At 35.2% G+C, this 25,880-nt stretch overlaps 2 protein-coding genes across 4 annotated transcripts; both read left to right on the top strand.

Annotated features, from left to right (window-relative positions):
• Nucleotides 1-481: 481 nt before the first annotated feature.
• Nucleotides 482-16,413, top strand: LOC113696985 (isoamylase 1, chloroplastic). Of its 2 annotated transcripts, XM_027216373.2 has the most exons (18): nt 482-1,192; nt 1,382-1,564; nt 1,723-1,815; nt 3,149-3,301; nt 5,319-5,410; nt 6,057-6,198; nt 6,282-6,389; nt 7,102-7,187; nt 9,680-9,751; nt 9,842-9,968; nt 10,261-10,347; nt 11,248-11,340; nt 11,580-11,738; nt 13,585-13,668; nt 14,242-14,322; nt 14,403-14,485; nt 14,574-14,691; nt 15,715-16,413. In XM_027216373.2, the coding sequence occupies exons 1-18, from the start codon at nt 794-796 to the stop codon at nt 15,976-15,978; spliced, it is 2,424 nt and encodes an 807-aa protein (XP_027072174.2). In that variant the 5' UTR covers nt 482-793; the 3' UTR covers nt 15,979-16,413. The 2 variants fall into 2 exon arrangements, with proteins under 2 accessions (XP_027072174.2, XP_027072175.2); XM_027216374.2 differs by lacking the exon at nt 14,242-14,322.
• A 2,799-nt stretch (nt 16,414-19,212) lies between these two features.
• On the top strand, nt 19,213-22,103 carry LOC113694755 (uncharacterized). 2 transcript variants are annotated; one of them, XM_027213621.2, is made up of 3 exons: nt 19,213-19,591; nt 19,914-20,169; nt 21,161-22,103. In XM_027213621.2, the coding sequence occupies exons 1-3, from the start codon at nt 19,478-19,480 to the stop codon at nt 21,532-21,534; spliced, it is 744 nt and encodes a 247-aa protein (XP_027069422.1). In that variant the 5' UTR covers nt 19,213-19,477; the 3' UTR covers nt 21,535-22,103. The 2 variants fall into 2 exon arrangements, with proteins under 2 accessions (XP_027069422.1, XP_027069423.1); XM_027213622.2 differs by having other exon boundaries at nt 19,215-19,591; nt 21,179-22,103.
• The last annotated feature ends 3,777 nt before the right edge of the window (nt 22,104-25,880 follow it).

The raw sequence follows: 25,880 nt of genomic DNA, 5'->3' as shown, positions 1-25,880 counted from the left end.
GTCAACTGCGTAATTATGTTTGTGAATGAAATTCACTATGTTAATTAAATTTGTGATTACTTATCCACAATCACGAATTTTGATTACTTTAAATACTATGTTAATTATATTTATGATTACTTATCTAAAATTTCGATTCTTGTTGAAAAGCCATTATGTCAATTATGTATATATTCACTCACCTGCATCAACTAACAATGCAGTTTAAATCAGCATAACTCTTTCTTTAGGTAAACATTTAGAGCTTAATAATCTTGATTTGTGATCATACATATGATTTTTTTAGACTAATTTATGTATCATTGCCATATATAATCTCTTTTGTAAAATATTTATAATAAATAGTTTTTCATATAAATTGTTATAATAAAATATTTTAAAAATACCCTAAAAAACAATTAATAGTCTAGACGGAGCCATAGTTTGCATGATATAGTGGGTCCCATGTTTAGGACTCCCGTTTCCCACAGCCGTCCATTGCTTGGCTCATGGTCATGTGCTGTCCTCGTTCCTTTCGTTCTTCCTACCGTACAAAGCTGACTCAGTTTTGCACCATAGAGAAATCCAAAACGGAGCCATCCATCAATCAAATGAAAAAACGTCAGAGTCAGAGATCTAATGATTTTGGCACGTGATCCAATCCTTTCAATTTACAGTTACTGAAAAAGACGCCATTTTCCCATCTCAACGGTACTGTATCATCACTCTCACTTCAGACAAATACACCATTTCTGCATTTCGCATTCTACTCTGAAATTCCACCACGAATTCAAGCATCACTGAAATTCTCAGAATGGAGCTACTCCATTGCCCTTCAGCAATCCCAGTTCACAATTGCACCCCAAAATTCACGAACGCCTCGAAGAATTGCGCGAATTTGTTCGGAAAGAGATTAAATTCGGTGAATTTGGGTAGTATTTTGGGGAAAATTTTGGACAAAAATGCGGGAAGGTGTTCTGCAGGGGTTGTGGTTAATGCGAGGAGTGGTGATGGCGGTGGTTTAGAGACTGGAGCGGATACTGCCGTTGTGGTGGAGAAGCCTCCGGCAAAACCGAGTCTTTTTGAGGTGTTTGATGGCTATCCGTTGCCGTTTGGTGCCACTTCTCGGGATGGTGGTGTGAATTTTGCGGTTGCTTCTGGCAGTGCCACGTCAGCTACACTTTGCTTGATTCGTCTCTCTGATCTGCCTGAGGTAATTCTTCCAATTGTTGCAATTATGGCTGTGTTTATTGAATTAATTTGCTCATTTTATATTCTTAGAATTGTCTCTGTTTTTTTTTTTTTGGTGAATTATGTTTATTAGATGCTGCACTTGATTATTTATAGTTTCTAAATTATATGCTGCTGGGTATTGCAACTTGGATTACTGTATCTGTTGCAGAAAAGAGTTACTGAGCAAATCTTTTTGAGTCCGATAACGAATAGGACTGGAGATGTCTGGCATGTGTTCTTGAAGGGAGATTTTCAAGACATGCTCTATGGTTACAGATTTGATGGGAAATTTTCTCCTCAAGAAGGACATTACTTTGATTCTTCTCAAATATTAGTGGATCCATATGCTAAGGTTAGTTTGCGGCGAATGTGGATATGGTTATTGCACTTTGCTTTCATGGTACATAAGATAGCTTTGTCTATGATTTTTTCTTTGAGTGGAATATGGTGCTAATGTTTTGTTGGCATTTGTGCTAATGTTTTGCTGAGTGGCTTTCAATTTCATTTCAGGCTGTTGTAAGTAGAGGGGACTATGGTGCTCTTGGACTTGAGGATGAATGTTGGCCACCAATGGCCTGCATGGTGCCTTCTCTTACTGACAAGGTAGTTAGTTTGTACTTGTAATGATATGACTTAGATAGGCAACACCCGAGGATGTTTATTAACCCTGCAACTTTGGTTATACTACTGAATGTAATTAACTGACCAGTTCTGTATCTTGCAACCTGAGCTGCGTAATTATGGTTATAGGACGCAAACTGTATTATTACCATGATGTTGAAGATTCATTCCTTTATCTATGAAGCGTTTTTCACGATATTTAGAAGAGCAAGGTGTGACAAAGTGCAAGGTCTTTTAGATGCGTTTCTTGAAGCTTATTTCCAATTAGCTCAAAATGGTGTATTTTCCATAGTATTGTGCAATTCTACATAAAAAAGGGCTTTCACTTAAATTCCACATGTTTAGTCATAAATTATACTTATAAATGCTAGTAAATATTCCAAGTCTAATGCCACAAAGTTCATGGCAATCTTCAAAAAGAAGCAATGAGTAATTTGTACATCAAAAGACTCCCAGTTTGATGAGAAATTCAAAATAATAAATAAGGAAGAGATTATAGGGGGAATAGTAACAGGAACGAGAAAAGAAGTGGAGGCGGGGGATAGCAAATAAGGAATGCAGATGTCAACTTTACAGCTCATATATTTTTGTTCCCATGTTTTTGTTTAAGATTATAATCAGACAACCAGAGAAACCAGTGTTCCAAGATATAAGTCAGTTTCATGTAGTTGTTTCATTGACTAAGAAGAACAGATTGAAAGAAAAAGCATACATGCCAATTTTGCGCAACATAATCACCAAAATGTGTATTTGATTCACCAAAGTGCAGGTGCATTACACTCCACAGAAGGTGGAAAGGGCTCTTCCCTCTTCATATCCTTCAAACATTTGAACCATTATTCTTTGGGTCAAATCAGAAAATGTTTGTGGTTTTCTGATGGAGTAGGTTTAGTATTGCCCTTCCCTTTAAGTATCACACTATGGTAACAACTAGTCTATTTACTCTTAAACTCTTTTTGCGTATCCTATGCTCTCAACTACTCTTGGTGGAAGTCAGAAATTGGAGGATTGAGGGTGTGCGCCAAAGGTCATGATTTGGTTTTTCCCCAAGTGCCCATAGTTTGATTTCAGGACTTTATATTATTTTGTTTGCGTTTTTCCTACTCTCTTCTGTGAGTGTTTGCTTCTTTTTCGTCTTTTCTTGTTTTAGATGGGATTGAGACAGCAAATTGTTTGCTCTGCAATCGAAATTTTATAGGCAGATTTCCTTTATCCCATTTTTCCTTCTTCTCTTTATTTCCTTATGTTGTCTTCTATATCAGAAAGAACTGGTTTCATTTTGATGTTGACATTTATCTGAAAATTGTTTTTTCAGTTTGATTGGGAAGGTGATTTACCCCTGAAGTTTCCTCAGAGAGATCTGGTAATATATGAAATGCATGTTCGAGGATTTACAAGGCATGAGTCAAGTGGAACAGAATTTCCTGGTACTTACCTTGGTGTCATTGAAAAACTAGATTACTTAAAGGTAGATACCACTGGATTACATTGTTAAGTCTTGAATCCTTCCAAGAAATTAGGGTTTAAGGAAGCTCCAAGTTTCTTCTACTTCTTCACATAAATTTATTCAGCAAAAGTGAATAAATTGTGCATAGTGTTGCCAGAAACATGTGAATCTTGCTTTGATATTAAAATTTTGCTAATCAACCAATGTACACTTTTTTTGGGTAAAAGCTGATATGTTAAATTCGTTTATCGTGAAGGAATCTGTGGTTCTCTCCTTTCATGATTGTGGATGAGCTAGATATGTTGCCATGTTCAGTCCAGTGTGAAACAGCATCTGGTGGAATCTAGGTTGGGTGGTTCTGGATGTGAATGGGGTAGACAGGTATCGTTGTCTATTCTGATTGACTATTCTCGCCTCCAGAAATAGAGATTGAGAATCAACATACAAATTTTAGCACTAGGTATATGTTCATCTAGTCATGATAGTGTGCCCTTCAAGGATATCATAGTAAGCTAGATGAGAAAGAAATGGTTTTTCTTTCTGTATGGAAGAATAAAAAGATAATATAAGTTGCTAGACAAAACAAACATGAGTCAACGAAAAACTATAAAATTTGAGGATTTCTTTGATAATATCAAACGTAAGGTCTTTTGTTGAGATCCAAATAATTCCTATCCTTACAGTGTCTAATTGCTAACTTATATTTAACCTGAGAATACATTGTGTTTCTGTAGATACTTCAATTTGTTTGATTTAATTTTTTTTTAATTTATTCTTAAAGCATCTCCTATCATAGTATTTGATTTGGACGTTGAGGATTAGTTTCATCAGACTTTTAGACATCAGGTGAAAACATATGCTGAAAGTAATCAAACTATACATATTAATAATCGGACATTATATTTAGCAATCAAATGATCCTGATTGATTTGAAAACTGCTGAATTGATTCAAGTGTTACACCTTCTAGAAAAGCAATGACAGATGGGTAGCATTGATGTGGCCTTTGCTGCAGTTGATACAAGTTAGCAGTAGGTCAGAAAGAAAGTTTTGGACTTCATGGAAACTGTTTTGCTGCTTTACTTATGTTTTTTTTTTTTGGGGCAAAGATGTTTTTCTGGGATCAAGGAAGAACTGATTGCTGTATTTTTATCCATTGTTGAATACTATACTGGGCTTACACAGACTGTGTTATGATTTCACTGTTTTTGGGCGAAAATCATTTAGGTGTCCCCAATTCCTTGGTTAGAGAATTTCTGTCTGAAGTTGATAAAATGATAGAATCTTGCATTAGTTGTAGAATGTCAATTTTGTCGAGGAAATTGAGTACTTTGGAGATACCCATGGCAGGGAATCCATTCACTTGTCTTGGGTCCTGTTAATCTAGACAAACTGGAAGCTGAAAAAAGAAACTGATTAAAATGCTTTTTAGTGCATTTTTTAAGGGGTTCGCATTCATATCAAGAAGAAAACAAGAAGGATAGGTTGTTGTGGAACTCAATTAGTTATACTACATTTTTTGCCATTAAAGAAAGCTTCTAATATGGCATGAATCCTTGGTTTTGGATGGTTGCAAGTCTGTAAATTCAAAGGACTGATCAATATTTTTTGTATGCATGTACTTGTAACTCTACAAAAGAGTGAGTTGTGCAGATGTTTGGTTTTCTGCAGAGTAGCTTGAGCTGTGTAATTGGTGAGAACTACCAAAACGTTTTGTTTGTTGATATTGTAGATGTAGTATCAGAAATAGCATTAATTTATCGTTAGGGGAAGCACTTCATTCAGGTCTCTGAATTTTTTCAAAACATCTAGGAGTCTGCCTAATTTCTAGCAAACAATAGATATGAACTGATGAATTGGTATCTTTTTCATAATGTTGTACACAGCTTTTGAAGATCTGACCTTTATGATTACTCGCCATGGCTTTTATCTACCTTGCATCTGTTTTACCTATTTATGTATTATTTGAACTTAAAATCTTTTGGTAAACAATCTTTTCAAGCATTTTTTTGAATATGCCTTCATGTTCTTTCTTGCAGGAACTTGGTATCAATTGTATAGAGTTAATGCCATGTCATGAGTTCAATGAGTTGGAGTATTACAGCCATAATTCCATCTTAGGCGACTATAAGTAAAAAATTTTTGCAATTCTTTTCAATATTATGCACATCTCATTGTTTTTATACTTTTTTCTCAATGTTCATGAGATTTTCATTTCTCAGTATGATTTGATGTGAATGATCCTATTAATGCATGTCACTTGGTGAAGTTTGTGTGAGAGAAAGATGGATTAAGATTAAGAATGAATTCCCTCTTTGTAGATTTTGATTTATGGATGCAGAACCCCCTGGAATTGTGTCTTTTGATAATAAGTAGATATAATTGTGTATGATCTTGCTAAATTGAATGGTTTCTTTTTCTTTTGTTATTGGATAAATGAGAACTTTAACCAATGATTTTAGTAGCCTTAAATTTACTAAAAAGGTTGTTGACTTTTGCCGTTTCAAATTTACTTGTCATACTCTAAAATGGCTTCTATAATTGTAAAAGCTGTTGAGTAAATGTTTTTCAATTAGAGAAGTTTTACCTTTGAGGTACTGAATACTTTTGGATCATGTTTTTCTATTTGAATTTAGTGTCATTTGCAAGTGGCATCTTCTTAATGGATAGAGCACCTGTTTTGGGTCTTTAGTGAGATTCTGCTTGATCTGAATTCTTGAGAAATAAACATGGGTGTCTACATTTAGCTTTGCGTCCTCATCTGATTTCGTATTCAGGATGAACTTCTGGGGGTACTCAACTGTCAATTTCTTTTCACCGATGACAAGATATTCTTCGGCTGGTGCCCTTAATTGTGGTCTTGGTGCCATAGATGAATTCAAGTGCCTTGTTAAAGAAGCGCATAAACGTGGGATTGAGGTGACAACTTAATTTACTTAGTGTGATATTGCATTTTTTTTTATTGATTTTTAGCTGCTTTTTCTCTTACTTTAGTTTAACAGGTGATCATGGATGTCGTTTTTAACCACAGTGCTGAAGGGAATGAGAATGGTCCCATATTATCCTTTAGAGGTGTAGATAACAGTGTCTTTTATATGCTTGCACCAAAGGTATGCGTGAGCATTAATTTTGTTTGTCGATTGTTTTCTGATTTTAATGCCCATAAGAAGACTTTTGTTTCTTTGCCTTGGTAGACTTCAAGTACCAATGCCTTTAAGTTGCTTCTAAGCCTGTGCATAAGAAAAGGTCAAATTGCACATTGTCTGGAATTCTTCAATGCCTGACTTTGTGTCATGAATTCACTTATTCATGCAATGTATATTGTAAAACACCACCCATTATCAGAGGATAAGTTCCAATAATCTAACAACACAGCAGCTCACTAGAATGGTGCCTTATATTGGGTGGATCTGGACCTTCTCATGATTTTTGTTAGTTGCTACACAATGGCTTTCTTTTCATGCTAGTATTGTTTGGTGGCAGCTTGTTGGATGCATTTTTAGTTAATCTTGCAAAAAAGGCTGCTAGCTTCTTTACTTTCTCAGCATATAACGAAGAAGGCAATCTGCCTAAGTTTGTCAAAACCTAGTGTACTGAATTGCATTCATGACAGAACCATTATACTGGAAAGCAGCTCATCAGATTTAAAACTGGTTTGGCTTCTGCAAAGATCTCGCTCTAGGGCTCTTTTGTGCTGTTTTGCTCATATATGATTTTTGTTTACAGGATTATACCTTACTGGCTTTTCTGTTGTAAAATAAGCAAGCGTCTGTCTGCAAAAGCAAGATCATTGTGAAGTAACTGTAATATTTGGTTATGCAGGGAGAGTTCTATAATTATTCAGGTTGTGGAAACACTTTCAACTGCAACCATCCCCTTGTCCGTCAATTTATATTGGATTGCCTGAGGTAATATTACTATGCATTGCACCTTATCTGTCTATATTTGCAAATTAGTTAATTTGTTCTTTGTGCAATGAGATTACGTGTATTGCAATGAATCTTCCTCTACAGTTGATTCAACAAGTCGCTACCTGCATATCTGTTTGGGTATCAATAGTTTTGTGTGTGTTTGGTCACGAGTGAGACACCATCCTCGAGCATAAACCGGTCTAAGATTTTGCCCCATGTGCACTAAATTAAAATTGAATATTGAGATTGAAACTGAGGGCAGCAAAAGAGTAGTGACAATTTTGTAAAACCATCTTTGTCTTGCATAACAAAGAAAGACAACAGAAATTTTGGACTCGCATAAGCACTAGCTTTTATCATATCTACATTGTGATGGCAGCATAAGGCCTGGAGAAGCTGAAGATTGTACCTTGGCATGTCAATTGCAGGGTTTGGCTAGAAGTACTAGACTCAGGCCTTGTTTGATAACCCAGTTTAGTACTTAAATTTAATGGATTCAGATCTTAACATATTCAGACCGTTTGATAATAAAAAATTGAACATCTTAATTAATTAAGTGGCACTGAATTTCCTAGGCAAAACTTGCTCCCAAAATTAAGTGAAACTATTCACTTATCACTGAATGTGATATGCACTCAAATGTATTAGATTTAATATTTAACAATTCAATAACTTAATGGATTCAGATTTCAGACTTCAGTTTTATCAAACACACCCTCAGATTTGGAGCCATAAAATTTACTTTGACCCAATTCAAGACTGTGATTTCAGACTTGTAGGGCTCTAGATACCTACTGTGTATCCACAAGTGTCAATAATATTGTCTTAGTAAATTATAAGAACTTCAAAATTGTTTGAACATAGATGAGAACCGTGAAAATATAAGCTTTGTTTCTATGTAAATCTAATAGAAGCAATGCCTTTGAATAACAGAACCATTCTGTGTTCAAGGATTATTCAAAAGCATAATTGTGATCTTGTGTTTTGTATATCTTATGGAAATTATTCTATTGGAAGTCATGTAAAGAAAACAAAAATAAGGATGTTTTAGTGTTCTCAAAAACCACTTTTAATAGATAATATTTGTTGAACAATGTAATATACTAGATGAAATTGCATTAAAGGATGTTTCTTCTTTTTATTAGTTGTCATGTACAGATACATCCACGACAACATGCACACACATGAATTAAATGGTTTTGGCTTTTCATATGTGTTGGGTTCGGGCCTCGTAGTATGGAGTCGGTATGCTGATGCCTAATTCTCCTTTGGGCTTCATGTCAAAGCAGGATGAAAGTATCTTGGATCTGAATAACAATTGATCCAGGAGATGCCTAAGTGTTGATTTCCTCGATTTTGTAGCTAGTAGTGGATATTTGGGTTTAATGGTATCTTGTGTTTGTTTTTCTTTTGTTACTTGGAACTAAATGAGATTTGTTGTACCTGTTTGGGATAAAAGTGGCAATAAAGACTTTTAGTATGAGATTGATCTGTCTTTCCATCTGATTTCCTGTTTGATTTTCTCAGACTGTTTGTAAACCCATTGAAAATATCCAGCAGGAAAGTGGTTCTTCAGATTTTCTTGAATTTTATTACGTTTCTGCCAAATCCATCGCAGTTTGCTGAACCAATGGCTAGCAAATTTATTTAGAACAATAATTCAAAGGGCTTATAAGGCTGGTCAGTCTTTTGTCACTGGTCAAGTGTGCTATTGGTAGCTTTGCTTACTGCTAACTGCGAGGTGCGGGGTTTAACACTGCTGTCTCCTTTCCTTATGTATCAGAAGGCTGCTTGGCCTATAACCTTAGGGATCCATCACCAACTCATACATTCATAGACATAGAAGCATGGAACCCCTATCAGATTAGATGGGGCACTTGCCTCTTGTAAGATTTTAAGACATGATACTGCATGTTTGTACTATGTAGTTAGATGCTGTATCCTGTTAAATCATCAATGGAATTATATTTTGCAACAATTTATGATTTTAGTGCTGAAGTTAAACATGAATATAAAGCTTGTTTATCAGTTGTTTGTGCTCTTTCATCCTTAATATTCATTTGGATCCTGCTGTTTGCTTTTTCATTTTTGGATGCTCATTACCTTGACTTTTTGCTGCCTTAAATTTATGTAATTAACTCTCGCCAAGGCTTGTTTTCAGCTAAATGAAGAAACAAATCTGGCTTGAGCAACCACCCCACAGTTGGAAAACATATCCAAGAAATTATGTAACCTATGTTTTTAGATCAAATTTTCCCTTTTACTTGGAGAAGAAATTGCTAATGTTTTGTAGATCTCCTACTTAGAAGTACTCCCTTTATTTTTTTTCCCTGGCTAGTGTTGGGGAGGTTAGAATTAGCTTCATTGTGGAACACGTGCTTTCTCTCTCTCTCTCTCTCTCCTTTTTTTTTTGCATGTCGTCTGTTGTACCAGTATACTCCCATGATTATTCTATCTTTATCTTTTTCAAAATTCTGATATTTCAACAGATACTGGGTAACAGAGATGCATGTAGATGGCTTTCGCTTTGATCTTGCTTCTATCCTGACAAGAAGCAGCAGGTATTCTGCTATTCATTATGTAATGTTTAACTTATTTGGAGTATCAGTTTGATTTAGTATCTTCTTGCCCTCATCTTGTGATCTGCCTAGCCTCGGGGATGCAGCTAATGTGTATGGAAAGTCAGTTGAAGGTGATACTCTCACAACTGGTTCTCCTCTCAGCAGCCCTCCGTTGATTGATATGATTAGTAACGATCCAATACTACGTGGAGTAAAGGTAATGTGGGTTATTCTGTTTGTTAGTTTCCTTTTGCTTCTTTGACAAGGTTGAGAGCAAACAAATGAAATTTGTCAATAACAAACAAGTACTGGTTGAAACTAATGGGCTTTAGTTATATTTGCTTCCTGCACGGTCATGACTAAAAAAGGAAACTGAAAATTTTTATGTGGCATAGGTTTTACTTAATTGTTTTTTAAGGTTAAGTAGTTCCATTTCTGCTAATATTTTCATAGACATGCATTTCAGCATGTTCAATTTCTAATCCTAGACTAACAGTCTGCTTGATCAGCTTATAGCTGAAGCATGGGATTGTGGAGGACTCTACCAAGTTGGCAAGTTTCCTCATTGGGGTATTTGGTCAGAGTGGAATGGGAAGGTTAGTGGATACTGTATGTCATTAATTGCTCATTATGTTAATTGATGTACTCTAAAGAAGATTTGGGTTATACACATAGTTCTTCGGTGAAAAAATAAATACTATGACCATAACTGGTTTCCATGATATGCTCACCTGGAAGTAATTTAAAGTTGCTATGTTTAGGGAATGAAGGGCACAAGGATGATGTCTGAAAAGAGACTTGCATATTTGGAAAATCGTTGCCATGTTTTAAGGGTTTCTAGTCTTCTAACACATTATCTCTGTTCCAGACTGCTGGTTAAACAAATGCTTTGTTTCTCTTTAAGAACTATAGCCCTCTGTGTGACTTCATTGAGAGTAAAGGGTAGCGATTAGCAGTCGGCCCAAATTCACATGAGGATTGGTTAAAGAATGGGCAGAGCTCACTTCTTGCAAGAATCAAGAATTGGAAACAACTGAAATCCAAAGTGTAACACATTAACCTAATTCTGGGAATGCACATGAGAGCTTTTTCAGTTACCCTGATAGCAACAGATGTTTGGCATTAACAAGTACTAGTGCTCCATTTATTTTTATTTTTATGTCTTTGTTCATCTACTTCATAAATAGGTCCAAAAGGTTGGACAGCTTAAAGTGATCTGCTAGTTGACATGTTGAATCTAGTTGTGAAAGTCCTATATTGCAGTTGAGTGAATTTGGCAGTCTATGTTGCGAAGCATCCTTGTGTTTTTTTTTTCTTGTTATCTATTTTCGTTTTTGTAGTTAATGATTTCAATCTCATAAAGGACCTCTTCTTTAGCATCCTATTGTGCTTGGTACCTGTGCTCTGTCTTTCTTTTGTTTCTCTTCTTCCTTTTGTCATTCTTTTGATTTTTGAACAATTGATCTGAATTCGGAGCTAAAATGTAACCTTTTCAGTACCGTGACACTGTGAGGCAGTTCATAAAGGGTACAGATGGGTTTGCAGGAGCTTTTGCTGAATGTCTTTGTGGGAGCCCTAACTTATATCAGGTATGTATTTATAGGATTGTTTCGATTCATGGTAATAGTTTCATAGTCACAGTATGCAGTTCATGTCAGGCATTTTTGTGACCTTATAGTCAAACTTATCTAATATCAACTACCGTGATATCTTACTTGATATACTTTTCTTAAATGGTCAATTAACAACTCAACAGTTCTATTAAAAGTTTCATCATATCTTGTCAATCTTTCTGACTTAAACACATGCATTATTCATTTTGAAACAGGAAGGTGGAAGGAAACCATGGAACAGTATTAATTTTGTATGTGCTCATGATGGCTTTACTTTGGCTGATTTAGTGACATATAATAACAAACACAACACAGCAAATGGAGAAGATAATAAAGATGGGGAGAATCACAATAACAGTTGGAACTGTGGTCAGGTAAATGTCTATTTTCACATATTTATCTTTGTAAAATGATTGCTGCGCTTTGCTATAAGTTCTGATAAACGATTGGTTTGTCTATATTCTCATAGTAATAGATATACGTTGCCCACAATGGCTACTCAAATACACTGAAATGATGTTTTTTCTGATGATAAATCTTGTCATGCATTAAGTTATTTTCGCTGGGGTGGGAGCACGAAGGAGCCTTATTCCTGTTTTGCTTTTAGTTTATCAATAGCTCATTTCTTTATGTCAGAAAGTTTACTATATTAGAAATTGGTGCTTAGCAGTTGGTTTATTTGGCTTCCAAATGTGTAGTTAAAGCATACAACTACACGAAGTATTCACTTGTAAAGTATGTATCAAAAGGATGTGTTATCAAGTTAAATTTTCATCATTAGCAGCTTGCAGCTTCTTGTGAAAGTATAACATTTTATCAAAGGTGATGCCCTTTTGAGGTTAATTTGGACATTTTGAGTTAATTAGAATGGTTTATGCATCTTTTGACTGCCACCCCTTGGGGGATGAAAAATGACTCTAGATTAGCTTTAGGTTAATATTGCAAGCTGGACCAGAAAATGGTTTCGTGCTGCTTGGTTAATCACTTTCAAGTATCTTTGCGAAGTCAGATTTAAGATATAGTTGAACTTCAAAAGGTGGGTCATAGGCACCATATCCACACCCTTTGAAGAAGTTAGTAGCTGTCTGCGTGGTTGATATCGATCTAGGTAAAAACATATAGGGTTATTTCTGGATGTGGTTTGACTGAGAACAACCAGGGAAAGGATATATTGTCAAATGTGGTTTGACTGAGAACAACCAGGGAAAGAATATATTGTCAACTGTAATTTAGGCAACATATCTCTTGTCCTTAGTACATCAATATATTCCTTCCTTAATAAAATTAATAGCAAGTGATAACCTTGCATCTGAATTAGACTCCTTAAGTCATCCTATTGGGTTGAAAAAAAAAAAATGTCCATTACTCCTTGTCTTGTCACGCCTCAATCACTTCGGCAGTCAACATTGCTGACAATATTAGGCAATACATCCTTATAATCTTTTGATTCCTTATAACCGTTTTGTGTCTAGCTGTCCTTTTTGCTCTCTGTTAAGATTTTTCCACATACGTTTCACTGAATTTTAGTGGAAAGTAATGAAAAATTTTCATCATGACATTTCTTGGCCTTATTCTGGTACATCCCTAGTTAATGTCTCTGTTGGATCGGATAAACTACTCTTCCACTTTGTCATTTTTCTTTTTTTTTTTTTTTGGGGGGGGGGGGCAGGGAAGAATTGATAAAGGATCTTTCTTTCCTTTTGATTATTGAGAATATCACAATATTTTGAGAAAAATGTCATGCTAAGTAACAATGGAGATGGATAGTAATTTAATCATGCAATTTATTGAAAATGTTTTTTGCTAATTGAGATTTTATTCTTCCAAGCCTGATTTAGTTAGTTAAGTGACTTTGCAAATCTTGAAATTATAAGGGTCGAGAAAGTCAATGAAAAATGAGAGCTTGATTGGTTTCTAAGGAGGATAGACAGCTTTGTCTTCTTTTTTTGCCCCCTCTCCGTCTTGAAAATGTTTTTGCAGGAAAGAGGATCTTATTTCATTTTACTAACTGGGCCAAGGTCTTTGTTGGGTGGAGTTGTAGGATGTATTTAGGCTTGTAAATCTCCAACTAATCTAAAAATTTTGAGAATCTGACATATTTGTGTAATTATTCATGTACTTTTATTAATGTCTGGTTTCTATCAGACGCATTCTCAGATTAGTAGTATAAGTTATATTTTGAAACAACAGTTCCTAAATTCCTTATTTATCTGGATGCAGGAAGGAGAGTTTGCTACTATCTCTGTAAAGAAACTGAGGAAACGGCAGATGCGGAACTTCTTCCTCTGTCTTATGGTTTCCCAAGTAAGAAAGTTTATCATGACCCTCTTGACCAATATTGTATTATCTTATTATATATGGAGGGAGAGAGCTTGCATTGGTGTAAACAATTTATATCACTTTATGTTATACCAAAAATATGCTTTAAAGTTAGTTTTCAAACTATCCACTCTTTTTTCTCCACCATGATTTTAAATACAATAACTTCCTCCAAAGAAAAAGTAGTAATTATATATTTTTCATATACACATGTACATGTCTTACCATGATATGTAATAACATAATGTGGAAAAACTACAATCATACATATTTTGAAAAAAGCAACCAAAAGCACTAGTTCAAGTTAAAATGGCTTGGCTGTTTACTGGATATCTGAGTTCTTTGATTTCCTCCTGTATCAGCAATTGGCCAACAATCAGCCTGTCCTAACGTAAGAGATGTAGATATAGCTGCATTTAGTTTAAGCACTTATCTTTCCAGCCTGTTATCCAGTTTTGTGCTGGGCTTGCACGTTGCTTGTGTCCTTGGGACCATCTTTTGATTATCTCTGGCAATTTTTTAATGCAACTATGATTCACTTTTCTGTTTGTCAACCAGGGTGTTCCAATGATCTATATGGGTGATGAGTATGGTCACACTAAAGGAGGAAACAACAACACATATTGCCATGACAATTATGTATAGTGATTTTCTGATATAGAAACTTTTATTCTGTTAACCTTTTGATCTTTATGGACCAACTGTGGCTGTTGCTGTAGATTAATTACTTCCGGTGGGATAAAAAAGAAGAATCCTCATCTGACTTTTTCAGATTTTGCTGCCTTGTAACCAAGTTTCGCCAGTAAGTTCGTGATGTAAATAGTACTTTTTGGTCTATTGCAGCATAAGTGGTTCTAGGTCAGCTCATTTTGTGTTTGCAATTTTTGTAGTGAATGTGAGTCACTTGGCTTGAACAATTTCCCAACAGCAGAGCGGCTGCAGTGGCATGGTCATGCTCCTGGATTACCAGACTGGTCAGAAACAAGCCGATTCGTTGCTTTTACACTGGTTTGTGCTCCTATGGCCATTTAATTGCACCTTATTAACTTTTTTCGTGATCTAGTGTGACTGTGTTCACAGCCATCTCCCGAAACTGATGTTCTGTCTATCGTGCTAGCTATTTTCTGGGTTTACATAATTTAGGATGTGTTTGTGTGTGAGAAAAGGATTTGGCTGGTTTAAGTTCCTTAAGCTGGGTCTGTGGCTCAAATTGCTGTGTCCTGTTCCTTCAATATGGATCCTGAACTGACCCACAAGGATAGGCCGTTATCCATACACTTTGCCCTTGCTGAATTAAAGAAAATGAACAACTACAAAACTTTCAGAGTGTTTTAGTTTCTAAAAACCATCCTGAGTAATTTAAGCTAAGAAAAAGAGACTACCAGTGAATAGCAATAACATTGTATAACTCTCCAATTAGCTCTTGCTGAAATTAAATGGAGGCTTATATCAAAGTTTTGAGTTTGCAGTTATATATGTTTTATTTAACATTATAAATCGAAAGTATAGAGGTAGATAAGATAATGGCTTTAAATCTCTTTAATTGCTTGCCGGGTTGTTAAATTACCGAGTATGTGAGCTCAAGGTTCAGATAAAGCCCAATGGCTAAGGGCCTTTGTACCTTGCATCCTAATGAGGATGCATGCATGCTTCCTCCCTCCCTCGCCTTCTCAAGTAAAAAACTAAAAATGAAAAGAAGTACATCAGCTAAAGTTGTTTCATTGGGTCCTAATAGGCAATAGTAATTCAAGGATTGATAGTATGAAAAATTCAAGTTAAAATGGTAGCTCAAACACAAATTTCTTACTTTCCGGGCAATAGTTGGAATTTAATTCTTAAAACTCGTAGATTTCATAGATCAATCATTAGTCTCTGAACTTATTAAATATGAAAGCTCATAAAACTCGAGATTTGGTTCATAGTGTCAAGTGCTACTAAATCGTTGGTTTGAAGCTTTATCATCGAGAATTTCCAAAGATGATTTTATTGAGGATTCATATTGAACCGTCACCTGATTCTTCTGATGTACAGACTGATTCAGTAAAGGGAGAACTTTATGTTGCCTTCAATGCTAGCCATTTACCTGTCACCATTGCATTGCCAGAACGGCCGGGTTATAGGTGGGAACCCTTGGTGGACGCTGCCAAGCCTGCACCATTTGACTTTCTCTCCAATGATCTTCCAGAGAGAGAAACTGCGATTCAACAGTATGCTCATTTTCTTGATTCCAATCTATACCCCATGCTTAGTTATTCTTCAGTTATTCTGTTACTATCTTCTGATGATAGTGCTTGAGTCACTCTAAGCTCCTACCTTAAATAGCAACAACATTGGTAAGTCCTGAGATGCAGTTCCAGGCCCTCAAAATGGGTACATGTATATAGAGAGAGAGTAGTGCTGCAGCTGGAAAAGAAATTAGGTACGTCCAAGTAAGTGGCGTCCGCGTATAATATTCATGTGTCCATGAATCTTTATAGCTAATGGATAGATGATGTAGCCAGTGCAGAACTCGTTAATCATTTGATATATAGATGAATGAGATGGTGACCTGCACAATTCGTTTGCAGCACTGGAAGAAAATAAATTGGGGAAAGCATTCAGATGGATGTAAAAATCGAATGGATTGAGGATGATATATGTTCCATTTTTAACCCTATGGATGGAATCTGTTTGGAAATTGAAGAAAACAGTTCTTTAGGGCACTATATATAAGATGTCTACGTTTTTTAACTTTTGACCTTTGGGTGCTGTTGCTGCCAGAACAAACATACCTCGTTGAACAAAAAATTTTTTTTTTCATTTTTTGAGTATAGCATTTTATAACTGGCCTTATACTAGGGGGGAGGGGGGAGGGAGATGGGAATGAATCTGACTAAGCTATTGAGAATTCGGAGGGAACTAAACTATCTCGGGAAATGTTTTAAGAAATCCTAGATGGGAAATGCAAGCAAGGGTTTTGTTAAAACAAATTAATACACTTATTATGAATCGGAGACTGTTCTATTTTTCATCAGAGTTCAAGTTTGTCTAAGTTAACCATTGTCTAACCATAGGATATTTTATATGATCTTAGATCAGAAGGACCAGGCTTTCTGTTATTTTCTTGTACTAATTTGTGTGAATATGTCTCCGTAATTGGAAACCAATATTTATCAATCTAAAAATTTTATACTAAGCGATATGTGACTTATACACAACAAATATAAATTAAATCAAGGTTCATATTTTGTATTTTAGGAATTCCTATATTTGTGTCTATTACTTCACATATCATTACTTTTAGTGGTTCTGTGTAGGTAAACTCGAGTTGCAGCTCAGGAGTGTTTGGATATCAAATTATTCCAAATAATATTTCGCTTGCATCATAATTTCCAATTCACCTTTTTATATTTTCAATCACCTTTTTATCTCGCATACATCACATCATAAAAAGTGCTACAGTAATTATTCCAAATAATATTTCAAATAATATTCTATCCAAACAAATACTTGAAGCAGAATAGAAATCGGATAGCTATATATATATATATATATAGAGAGAGACACACAAACACACAAAAACGTGTTTGTGTGCGTTGTTATTATTATTATGTGTTAGAGCACAAACAATTGGAAGGTAAACAATAAATATTCAGACTCCCAAACAACATGAAGTAAATGAAATTTTTTCGACATTCTTGGTAAAGATTCTAAAAAACATATGGTTGCAAAACAGAATCGGTAACAAATATTCGTATTTCATCTTCTCGAATAAAAGGAACTCATCCTTGAAACGCGTCTGCGTATATAGTGCATTCTAGATAAGATATGTTTGATGCTGTGAAATGATAGCATGAATTTCATGTGCTGGGCACGTAAAATTTTTCAGCAAGCGGATGGATATACTTGGAATTGGCTTGGCGAATTAAAAATTGGATATTAAAAGAAAGAGCTAGCTAATGTTCTTCTCTTGAATCATGCTCCAGTTTTGGGGTAAGAATTTTTTTTTTTTTTTTGTTTTTTTGTTTTGAAGAATGGGGTAAGAAAATTTAGGTCCAATGCCAAATTGAAAGGATCCAACATGCATAAAAAAAAGAGGGTGCCCGAGGGAATTTTGGGGTACCGTGTAAAGAAACATGAATGGCTTTCAAGATCGTTCCGACTTCAAAGTTGGACTTGACCTTAATCAAAACTAAGTAATAACTCTTCTTGCATGTTTAATTCTTTATGTAAGGCACATTTTTAGGCACAAGCATTGCTCGGTATGTAATCTTGTCATGATGTGCACTAGCATCAATTATATTTCACCAAGTAAATCATTATATCTGGTAAATTTTGTTCACTTAGTATCTCATGAGCTCTTCAAAAAATTTGTTGGGATAACACAAAATATCTAAGCAATTAAATTGCATTACACATTTGCAGTAATAATTTTAAGTTTCACAGACAAAAAATTTGTATTATTTGTCACCTACAAATTCTACTTCTCCTGTCCTCTTATGTAATGTCTCTACGATGTTGTTTTTCTTATCATTTTTTTTTGGAAAGACCTATTTTACCTTTACAATAAAAGTTAAAATGATCTAATTATATTCAAATAAATTATTATTTTTCAAATTTTCAATGACATTGATAAGTCCCCCGCGATTTATGTAAGGAAAATGTTATTTGTAGTCCATTTTTTGTTATTTGCAATCTCACTTATAATCTAATAAATGAAAATTATATGATTAAATTATAGTGAGAGTCTGATTAGCAAAACATGTGAGTGCAAATAACATTTTCCTTTTACGTAACTATCATGTAGCAACTCATCTATATGTTTCTATTTTCATAAATTCCTTAGACAAAAGAAAAAGTTTTTAAAGAATAAAACCACTTATCTCTACAACCAATTTTTTTTTTTACAACAAACATAAATTTATAATTTGCACCCACACATATTGGGCTTTCTTTGTTTGATAGGAAAGTCGTGTAAGAAAGTGTGCCGTGGGAAGAGTGAGACGAAAGAAAAGGAAACTAACTTTTCCACATGTATTTGGTTAACAAGAAAATGATGTAAGATTACGGAAAGATTGACTAGTGTATTCATTAATAAAAAATATTCAATATTAAACTTCTTCATTTTTAGTATTTAATATGTGTGCGTGTGTGTCCATATATGTATATATTTATACATATATATAAAAATAAATAAGAAGTAGCATAAAATGTAAAAGAAAAAAAACACTAATGTCATATAAATTCAATAAATTACCAATTTATTAATTATTGAAATAAGAATAAAATGTCTAAATACAAGGCGTTTGATTGAATTGTATATTCTAAGGTATTCTAGTTTATGTAAAAGTTTAGAACAGAGGAAATAGTTTAGAACAAAAAAGAAGTTGTTAAAAAAAATCCAATTAGTTGAAATCCATTTGTCCACATGTCTTTTCCCTAATCGGACAGCATAATCAACTGTGGGTCCCACACCCAATTCCACAATCCATTTGTCCACGTGTCTTTTCCATACCTTTACTTAATTAAACACTATTAAGGCCTACTTAACCAATTAAAGAGTCTCAAGACCGTCCGGGCCAAATCGTGCGACTTCTGGAGACATCCAGACCCCTCACCGGAAACTTCCCCTGTCCCCTTCCCCCCTCGATAAATCCCACTCCTCTTCTTCCTCCTCCAGATACACGCACTAAACACCTAGTGGCACTGTCCTTTTTTCTCTTGATTCTTCCAATTATCCTGTTCTGGTAGTAGTAAATTTCACTCCGATTTTTGTTTTCCTCTCCGGAAAAAGGTTGAGAAGAAGAACAGAAATATGCCTGAAGGTTTCAATTCAGTTCTGAAGATGAAGAGAAAGGACCTTGACCAAGTTAACGAGGACTTCTCCGATTTCTCCCTTACTTCTCCCGCTCGTAAAATTCGCCGTCTGGTATGATTTCCGTTTCCTCATTTTATATTATTTTTTTGGGTAATTTCTGGCGTTTTTTAGCTGATTATTCATGTGTGTAGTAGTGTGGAGTTTTTCTCTTTGAACTAATTAGGATTAGGATTGTTTTTGTTTTTTTAATTTATTTTGTGTACTCATAAAACTCGCCTTCTGGTATGAAGTTTGTTACCTCATTTTTTCAATCTTATTTTTAATTTATTTTTCCAGCTAATTATTCATTTATATGGTAGTGTGGAGTTTTTCTGAGTGAACTAATTAGGATTGATCCTTTTGTTTATTTATTTAGTTTTATTTTTGTGCATAGGATGCTGAATTAGCTCCGATAACAGAAGAAGAGCCTGAGATTCCTTTAGTTTTTGAGCGGCCGGAGAATGAAGGGAGCTTTGGCGGAGGGAATGGCAGAGTTGGAGGAGGAGGGGTTTTGATTGAAGAATTGCCGAATGGGGTGGAGAATGAGGAGAGGGCAATTGTGGTTTTTAATCCGGTTAACTCACCCCTGTTGCAATCGCCCTCGAATTACTCGATTTCAGTCAGTCCTCAGTTGATTTCTGGGTTGAAAAGTAAGTATTAATGCTTAAATACTTGAGTTCGGTATTATGTATGTTGAGTTTTCCTCTGTGGAGAATTTTTTTGATCAGTGGGCCAGAAATAAAATACGAAAGCAAATTTAAGAAGATGGTGCTGGCTTTGCTACTTGTTAGATTGATGACTATGGGAACCCTAATTGATATGACTGTGATACGTTTTCAAGGGAAGTTAAGGATCACCCAACAATGGTCAAAATGAAGAATAAAACGGAGGTGTGGCATTGAAGTGCTAGTTTGTTAGTCTATGGAAGATGTCAAAAAATGTAAATATAAAGTACGAGAAAATGGACATATTCATAGTCTGTTTAGGGGCTGAGTATTGGGGTACCGACAGGTCTGTTGCAGGATATTTATTTACGATAATGGTGTTGAGGAGCATTAGGCTTAGGCTGTTTAGTGGTTTTCTGAAGCTAGATCATCTTTAGGTTGGTATACTTCTTTGCAATATTTTAGATAGATTGGATTTTTTTTCCGTTTCATTATTACGACATGAATATTACTATTGAAATGATTTATAGTATCCCTGATTTTGTGAGAGGGTTGAGCCTGGGTTCTGAACTTTCATTGTTGGAATGCGTTTTTGGTAGTGTGTTGCTTTGGATGGAACTTTTAAGTGGTTTAATGACTTGCTTGTTTCTTGGTCTGCTTATATTACTGCTGCACTCTCTTATTGGAGTAGTAGTAATTCTGGGCTTGGACAGAAGGAATTTTGAGCTGACTTAACAGGGGATCAAGTTAGACTGCTTCGTTTTTTATTGAGCACAAGGGACTGTTTTGAGTTATAGGCTTTTAGCAGAGTTCGTCATTGATCTTGCGCTATGTAAAGTTGTTATCTTTTCTTTATTCTTTATTGCGTTCTGTTTCTCAATGCATGGAAATATTTTGATGATAAATTAAATCTTTGCGCTGTTGATTTTCTTTCTTTTTCTTCCCCTGAATAGAAGTTTCAATAATCAATAACTAGTTTGCGAATATTGTGCAGATCAACTCCCGTGGTCCAATTACTCTAGTCAATGGAGAGCATTAGATAGTGAAGAAAGAACTGATGATAACAAGTCTGGTCCACAAAATGAGTGTCTAGCGGTTGTTCCTTGGGTGCCACCACCTCAGCCTTACTCATCCAGTGGAGATGAAGCTGTTCCCCAAATAGATGTTTCTGATATGATGGAAGCTGATGACGTGGAGGTATCAACTATGGATGTTGAAGATAATACTGTTGGTTCCGAGCAGAAAGTGGGGATGAATGTGAATGAGGGTTTACAACAATGGCAGCAACAACATTGCATGATTCCACAGCCTCCCCAGAACATATCAACTCCCATTGTATGGTTCCAATGATGTAATGGAGCTAGGCTGGGTTCTTGGAACTATGGCAGTTCGTAATTTTTTGTTGATGCCTTGTTCCCTTTTAGGATGCCTCAGCAGGCATTAGGACTTAGATATAAAAGTTCGGTGCTTTCTATTTTCCTTCGAGAAGACTTGTGATCCAGTGCTTCTGGCAGTGGCCTCTTCCAAATGTCAGATTATTATTGTGGGCGTGGATAGTCCTTTGGTACTTTGCACCGAAATGGTGATCTCGTATGCATGGATTTTGAAAAGAAATTGAAATCCTTCCTTAAGAGTAGCACAGTTAGCTTATAGCTGCAGCAGTTGTTTACCCCAATTCTGGCTTCCCTTTCGACTAGAGCAGTTAGATAAGGTGCATGGACGCAGTTGTTTTCCTTCCTAATTCTGGTTTTGTACGCTATTCTGTTCTGCTGTAACTGGATTATGAGGCCAGTTACAGTCTCCAAGGCATCTGATACTGAATCATGTAATATGCTCTATGGGTCCAAGGAAAAGCAGACATTTTCTGATGTTAAAAGATCCAGATCTGTTTATGTATATTGGCAGCTGTATGATATCAATTCTTTGCACTGGGTCTAAAGTTTTAATGGGAATTATTCTGTGAGCTTTGGGCAAGGTGTCTAAAACTGAGATGAATTTCAGATGTGAGAAAACATGCGATTTCTAATCACAGTTCTAACGTTATATTGTCAGCCACATATTGATCTCTGAGAGCTTTTTATGCTCTCAGTTGCTGGTTTTGTATGTAAACATTATTTGTAATTATACTGCTCTAGGTGATTAATTTTTGGTCTGGTTGTGATTACCCAAAGGATTGAACTGGTTGCCCCTGAGTGACGCTGCTTTTTGCTTAAACCTGCCTCAGAAATCTTCAGTTCCCCTTTCGTGCTCAAGAATTTACTACGTTGGAAAGCGATTAGAAGCAAACTCATTTTGGAAATTAAACAGCAGAAAATGCCTGCTAAGGAAAGTTTTGTAAGAAAATTTCAATGAAGGAGAGAACTTGTGCATTAAGGTCATTGCAGAAAGTTCAGAGGCTGCAACATTTTTTATTACATAGGATTGCAAAGACGATTATCTTCTTTGTGAATTAAGGTGGATTACTTTTGAGCGGGCAGTCCAGTAATCAGCCAACTTCCTTATGAACTTTCTTTTGTAGATTTATAGTTTTAGTTGACTAAGGCACACATTTAGCCAAATGGTTGCCCAGATTTTGTGTACAAAATGTGCCATAAGTGATGAGTTGAGTTAGATGGAGTGATCAAATGTGAAGGAAATGTTCAAGATCACACTTTGCAGGTATTCGGTGGGGAGATCTGTTCATGAATATGCTTAAATGTAGTTGTGATGGATTCTATACATCTAGCTGAATTATTCAAAAAGCAAAGTAATTGTATGTTGCAGCATCCATAATATCCAAAGAGAATGAAGAACAAATCTCCTGTAAGACTGATAAAACAGAATTATGGAAAGAATGACATATCCTAATTAGTAGATCTAATTTTTGTGAAAGACAGATTTCAAATGCATAGATGATATAGATGTCTGTTATATTCAATTAAAGATTACAAACCAAGCTTCTGGGGTCTTGAACCAAGTGCTTCACTTTGCCTGCAGCCTGGCCCTGAAATTTGTTGCTGTTGCCAAACTGTCTTCTCTAACTTACATTCTTTATACTCTCTCCCTTACACTTTCATTGTCCTTGTCACTTCCTCTTTCTTGGAATACATGTATTTCCTCTGCCTCTTTCTATGTTGTAATATTATTGTACCTGATTCCTCCCAGTGAAAAACACTGTTCCCATCTAAGCTAGCCATTGGGGTTCAAAAGCTGTTACATATTTCATATGCTCATTTGATGTCAGAATTAACACATGGTAAATCACACACTACGCTAAACCATGTCCAAGACTGCTTGAATGCAAATTGTACTGCACCTGATTGCTATAGTGGGCTCCTAGTAGGTAGCTCGGATGGCGCCTCTCTTGGGTCTTTACCTTGAGGTCACTAGGTTGACAATGCATCCTTGGAGCAGGTTCTGCACTATCACAGGGGACTAGTCTGATATAAGTCAAGATATTCCAGTGTCAGTAAAAAAAAAAAGAAGGTTGCTATAGTGGATAGTGTAATCCTACTTACACTAACAACACTGGAATCATGACACATTTTCATTATTGACTAATAAACTAAGTTTTTGACCAAAAAAAAAAAAAACTATTAAACTATGTAAATAAAAGCACTTGAGATATAATCACTTTCAGGTGCACCTTTCACATACAAGATATTAAGGAGACTGCAACCATGAGTTAAATATATATATATATATAGTACTATCAAATATGTCCTAGAGAGTCAAGGGAATCATGCTGAAAGAAATTAACTTTTCTTTGAACACCTCAATTGATATCATGAAGTGGACAAATAACAAGAAAGACCACAAGTGAGGTGCTAGGAGATTCTTGAACGTGGCACAAATCTAGATCTTTTGTGCAAAAGAAACATTATACTGGCAACGCATTCAGATTAATCCTTTCTGATTTACCATGGTAATCCAGGCTGGAGGCAATATGAAATCAATAGACATCCAATTCAAATTGAGAGAGACCGAGTACTACTCTTGCATGATAATAGTATGGATGGGCATTTACCAAGAACTTCACGGAGTTCTTCTGCAGTGCAGGCTGCTTGTACTGGACCAACTTTTCTGCAATTATACTTAGATTCAAGAACACATTTTTATGCAAATTCCTCAAATGGCTGACAGATAGTGGAATACAAACCTTATACAACTCTATTTTGAAGCAGCCACAGCATGGCTAGCGGCGTCAGTCGTCGTTGCCAATTCACATTGCAGGTCGTAGAAGAATTCGTGCAACATCAGAGTTAAACTTTACTCTGGATGATTTAGGAGTCGATGTCAAGTAGTATTCATGATACATGTTCTATTGGATGAGAAAAGGTATACCCAACTTCTTTCAAGACAATTGAATTTGTCAAAATGCAAGTTGTAAAGATCAATTTTGCCTAATGTAACCACAACTGCATGAGAAAATGGCTTTAACTGGTCAAATACAAAGTCGACACGCAAGCAAATCTTAATATATATAAATTTCAAATTTGCTCAAGCCACTGCCAATCCTTAATCCCAAAGAAAAAAGTCCCTGCTTTCACCAAACTTTGGCAAATCGAATTGTACTTCTACCAGAAGCCTAGAAAATCCAATGTTATTCGGGAGAATCCTTCATTAACGGTCTCAAGCTATCATTTGCTAAAATTAGAAAGTCATATAGAACCAGTTTAAACAAAAGATTCTGAAATTTAATTTTATACTTCTTTTAATCTCAAGCTATCATTTGCTAAAATTAGAGACTATGAAAATAAACTACTCATCATGAACAAGGCTAGTAATTCAAAATAAAGAGATATGAAATATTTTCTTCACACCCTAAATTTCTAGCCCCAATAATTATTTTACATATCATCCACCTTATCTAGTAAATAAGCACTTTTCACTATTAAGAAACTTTATATAAATCAAAATATCAAAATATAATTATTTATCCATAAATTAAGAGATTTTGATTAATTTTTAATTCAACATGCCTCACAATTTCCTTCTTGATCATCATTTACCTTGGACATTCACTTGTCAGATTCTTCCTCCTCCACTCTAGCATTATCACCCTATTATCAAATAACATTTTAATAAATAAAAAATTAAAATTGGAATGAATATGTGCAATGATGTTTATTATTTTATGGGGGGAAAAGTAGTTACAATTCTTTCATTGTCAATCTAAAGATTCTTCATGTAATCACCACCCGTCCTCTTGTCAACCTTAGGGAATTTTTTTAAAAAAATAAAAGGCCAAAAAGTAATTTTAGAATAAATAAAATTATAAAATGGAAAAATAAAAGCACATTTCTTTATATTTAGGGGGAAAAGGTATTCACAGCATCACATACAAACTTCAACTTGCCTCTTTTAGGGAGAAAAAGAAAGTCAGATGAAGGAGGAAGCGACGAGAAAAGAAATAAGCAAAGGTTTCTAATTAGGAGGCAAAAAATGACAAAAAATATTAAATAGTACATACCAAAGAGAGACGGTAAGAGTAGAAGATCATGAATGATAATTATTGGACTAAGCAAAAAAGGAAATATCAAACCCATCCTTGATCTCCTACAATGAAACCATTCATTTGGTTAATTATGGACAAAATTGAAAGAAAATGTATCAACTAATCCCATAGAGAAAAAAAGTAGAGTAAACGATTAGGATGAAGGAAAAAAATAAAGGTGTACAGAGTGGAAACTAAATGAGGAAGCAACAGTGTATAT

The sequence above is a fragment of the Coffea arabica genome, chromosome 6e (genome assembly GCF_036785885.1).
Source record: "Coffea arabica cultivar ET-39 chromosome 6e, Coffea Arabica ET-39 HiFi, whole genome shotgun sequence".
In the NCBI taxonomy this organism is placed as follows: domain Eukaryota; kingdom Viridiplantae; phylum Streptophyta; class Magnoliopsida; order Gentianales; family Rubiaceae; genus Coffea; species Coffea arabica.
Note: the sequence above shows the minus strand (reverse complement) of the source record. Positions and strands in the feature narration are given on the sequence as shown.